At 36.5% G+C, this 5,000-nt stretch overlaps 1 protein-coding gene across 1 annotated transcript in view; it reads right to left on the reverse strand.

The window, feature by feature from the left end:
* Window positions 1–5,000, reverse strand: part of LOC113822952 (uncharacterized) — a 70,072-nt gene that overhangs the window by 3,428 nt on the left and 61,644 nt on the right. The window contains exons 2-4 of the mRNA XM_070116718.1: window positions 2,107–2,285; window positions 1,139–1,339; window positions 1–4 (exon numbers count right to left, since the gene is read on the reverse strand). The exon at window positions 1–4 is cut by the window's left edge and continues 3,428 nt beyond it. Of these exons, the coding sequence (XP_069972819.1) occupies window positions 1–4; window positions 1,139–1,339; window positions 2,107–2,276 (375 nt within the window). The 5' untranslated portion in view covers window positions 2,277–2,285. The remainder of the gene's footprint in view (window positions 5–1,138; window positions 1,340–2,106; window positions 2,286–5,000) is intronic.

The following is a 5,000-nucleotide window of genomic DNA, read 5'->3' on the forward strand; positions in this document are numbered from 1 at the left end:
GAATCTGAAAAGAAAAGTCATAATCACATAGATTGCCTTGATATGTATTTATATATCAATACATACATACATACACACACACATACATATATATATATATATATATATATATATATATATATATATATATATATATATATATATATATATATATATATATATCACACTGACATAAGGCAAAGTTAAAGTCATTATCTTTTGACATAATTACACACTTATACCAAATCTATGTCTACTGCTGGGATGGCCAACACAGTGCTATGGGTGGGCATTCCATCTACATGATAATAATAAAAAAGTAAATCTGCTCAAGCAAACAGCTTTATCAAAAAAAAAAAAAAAAAAAAACTGTAGAAAAATAAACATAACAGGAATATAAATAGGTTTCACCTTAAAAGAGAGTGAAATGAGGATAAATACAAAACTCAGAATTATTTTTAGCTATACTGTGCAAAACTTCACTTTTCAGATAAATCTGTTTTACATTTTCAAAAGCAATCATAGAAACTTATTAAACAAGCCTTTTGGTTTGCATTCATTCCTGTCAACTGTTTGATAAAACTCTTCCTCTTAGAAACCAATAGAACCCTATATATTAAAAGCTTTTCAAAATCAAGACCATAAAGTCTCATAAAGCTAAGTAATGTTTATCATGTTTTATACTACAACTACAAACCATGTAAACTGCCAAAAATAACTATATTTTTGCAAGCACTGAATGGAGATTCAAGAGTTGTATGGTGTATCTGAACTAAGAGGAACATTACAAAATGTTAGCCATCCCTGACTTATGTCTTTTTAGTCATGTATATATGATTGCAAATAAGCATTTATAAAATTAAGAGCATTATTTGATTTGGCACATTTTGTCTCTACAAACTGATATTGTCACATACTCTTTTTCTATTACTTAGAGCATATCATATAGAAATCAAGTATTAAAGCTCAAATGATAAATGCATGACAGAGAGAGAGAGTGGGAAAACAGGAAGGAAGGAGACACTGCGAAAAAGGAGAAGTGAAAAGGTCAATGGACAAGAAGAGTAAAGGAGAATGAGGGAGAGAAAGGGTTAGATAAATAGAGAATGAAAGGGGGTGTTGGAGAGAGAGACGGATAGATAGATATATAGTTTCTTACCTGCAGTACTGACATGCTTTTCTTGAAGACACAGCAATCACACATTTCTTTTCATAGGGACATGTGAATCCCTTATATGCATTGTTCTGCACTGATCTCCGGAAGAAGGCCTTGCAAGAATCACATGACAGTCCTCCAAAGTGCATGGACTTCGCCACATCACCACAAACACCACATGCTTTATTTCCATGACGTCCAGGGCTGAAAATAAGATGACATAATTATAAATCTGTAATAAGGAACAGAAGTGGATATCAGACATCAATAGTACATAAGTTAATTTCAACTTAAGATTCAGGTTGCATATACAAATAACCAATTTTAAAACCTTTGCATCACAGATTAATTTGAATGAGTATATATAATCTCACTTTGTTTTCCATACTGGATTATTTCTCTATCAACAAATATACATATATACAAATATACCAGCTGTCACATTTATACAGATATAAAGATTATTATGGGGAACAAAAAAAGAAAAAAGCACACACACATGCACAATCACACACATACACAGACAGTCACACAGTCTCACACACACACACACACAGACACATAGACACACACACACACACACACACACACACACACACACACACACACACACACACACACGCACACACACACTCTCACACACACACACACACACACACACACACACACACACACACACACACACATACACACTCACACACACACACACACACACACACACACACACACACACACACACACACACACGCACACACACACGCACACACACACGCACACGCACCATACACACACACACTCATACAAACACACACACACACACACACACACACACACACACCCGCACGCCCGCACGCACACACACCACACACACACACACACACACACACACACACACACACACACACACACACACACACACACACACACACACACACACACACACACACACACACACACACATACACACACACCTGACTGGGGAAGTAGGTGAGTCGCTGGACGCTGGCGACAAGGGCGGCTGTGGTGAAGAATGTCTTTGGGTGTGGTTGCTGGCTCCCGACGGAGGCGACAGGCCCCTTCGGCCGACCCCCAAGCCACCACCACCTCCGAAGCCACCGCCTCCGACCATCATGGTGGTCATCACTTTGTCCTGCAAAAAAGAGAGGAAATGGGTCAGAATACGACATGGAAAGGAAAGAGGGTGTGAGGGTGAATGTTGATAGATCAGGTGTCACGGGTAGTGTGTAATCTCGATTAATCTGGCATTGCGTTAACGATTTATCTTCTTTTTTTACTTTTCAATGATATTTAAAAGTTCGCGGAGGATTATATTCGATTATACAAAATTCCTGAAGATAAGGGAGTATATCTTAATCCCTTACATATGAAAAACACATGCGTTATGTAAATAATAAAACAATGCTGCATACATATATAGCAAGGAAGTTTCATGTGTCCATGAAAACCAATTAAGATCTTCAACAGAGCGTGTTCCTTGGGGGCCAAGCGAGATATATTTAAGTCGACTCGCACTGTCCAAGGTCACAGATAAGCACTCTCACCCACAGAAAACAGGTCATTTGTGTTACTCCCAAGCACTCTCGGTATGAGTGTCAAGTGCTTCCAGAAATGAGGTGACACAAAATAATGGTAAATAAAGTACTCTTGTGAAAGAAAGCAAAAGGAAAAAGGAAAAAAATCATCAGGCTCGCTACAATATATATACACACACACACACATATATATATATAATGATAATAATTTCCTCCAAATTAAGCATATATTTGTCATCACGCACACACGGACGGGACACACGCGCGCGCGCACACACACATAAATATATATATATATATATATATATATATATATATATATATATATATATATATATATATATATATATATATATATATATATATATATATATAAAGTGTTAAAGAAATACTGGACAATAATCACTCCACTATCATATATGTTGCAAGGATGACATGCAAAGATAACAATGGCGTCACACACACTCACCATCAGTTCAGCATATTAACGGGTAGAGAAGGGATTGGGGGAGCCGGGGGAAAGGGAGGGGAGAAAAGGAGCGAAAGGCAAGGAGGAAAACGGGGTAAAAAAAAAAAAAAAAAAAAAAAAAAAAAAGACTCCAATAGACGGATTCTTTCATCTGTCGACCTGAGACGAAGCTGAATAAATTCCCCTGAAATTTCACTTCCCTCTTTCCCCTTTCCCCAATCATATGCCTCAACATCCTCTCCAGTTTACAAATTCCCACGGGCAGAATATATGCGTTCCCTGCCCGCCCTCGTTGGCAGCGATGCTTGCCAACACTCGCCAGCAAGTTCCAGGGACGCCATCTACCACCAGTGACCGGTACTACTGACCACCCTATATTCACGCCAGTCATTTCAGCTGTCACATGCTTCGGTTTTGCGACGAGGTGCATACCGACTGACCGAGAGTACTAATTAGAAAGATTTATCTAATGATTTAAACGAAAGACTGGCTGTTTATCGGAGATCATGTGTAACGGTTTGTGTCTAACTCGCGGATTGAACCGTTGGTATTGCCATATTTTTGTTTTTGTATATTTTTTGTGCATTTAATATACCCATACTTTGTATCTGTATTAATAGTAAAAACTTGGTATATTTTAAGTATAATTACTTGCCCTGCAAATGACCAGTAGAATGATGAACCAATGCAATCTGAATACACCATGTGGGTCACCAACTGCGGGAGGCGACACAACAAAACAACAATAAATTCCACAGATACTACTAACATTTAACAGTCGCTATCAGGATCAAACAGCCTCTCTAACCGGTGACTCATCTGATAAGCTATCTCTGTGCGAAATACACACAAACAACGAGAAAAGCTGCATTATCGAGCGGCCACGTGAGCAGGCCAGGTACTGTAATCTGGAGGAAAGTTTCAGACCGCAATTCCTCTTCCATTTTCTCTATTTCCCCGCTTTATTCCGCGATTAAAAAGCCTGCAATGGAATACTACTACTACTACTACTACTACTACTACTACTAATAATAATAATAATAATAATAATAATAATAATATGTAATAATAATAATAATAATAATAATAATAATAATAATAATAATAATAATAATAATAATAATAATAATAATAATAACAACAATAATAATGATAATAATAATGATAACAATAACAACAGCAACAAAACAATAATAATAACAATACTACTATCACTACTGCTACTACTACTGATAATAATAACAACAACAACAAGAACAATAATAGAATAATAGAACTACCCTCTGTATCAAGAAATCTGGTACACTGTCCAACCATGAGTGAGAAATCCAGGGTAAGATTTAGCATTGACTGAAGGCTATCCCGATTTTTGGCAAAGAATTGAATGAGTAAAGATCGCTTTAAAGTTAGTGCACATTTTTCAACATTTTCACAAGTGTACAAAACATTTTTTTAGATACCCCGTCCCCACCCCTTAACAAAAGCGTACAGGAAAATGCTGATGTACGATTTGTACGCTCGTGAATATGTTGAAAATCGTGAACCAGACCTTAAGAGATTAGCAAGATTTTTCAACTGCATCAACTTATTGTGACTGACAGAGAGAGCAACAGGAGTTCTTAAGGATAAAAATCGACCAGCATGGACACGTTAAACTTTGCAAAATATGAATCTAATCAGATGCATAATAAAGCAAGTTTATTTATTTATTTTCTTATTTTATTTATTTATTTCAAACGGAGACTATTGTATTTCAATCGTTACATATTTTTTGCGATTAACCTACATTCCGATTGTTAGGCTTCAGGTTTCTGTAGAACCAGTTTTGGGAATAAAAATACAC

This window comes from Penaeus vannamei, chromosome 39 (genome assembly GCF_042767895.1).
Source record: "Penaeus vannamei isolate JL-2024 chromosome 39, ASM4276789v1, whole genome shotgun sequence".
Taxonomy (NCBI): Eukaryota; Metazoa; Arthropoda; class Malacostraca; order Decapoda; family Penaeidae; genus Penaeus; species Penaeus vannamei.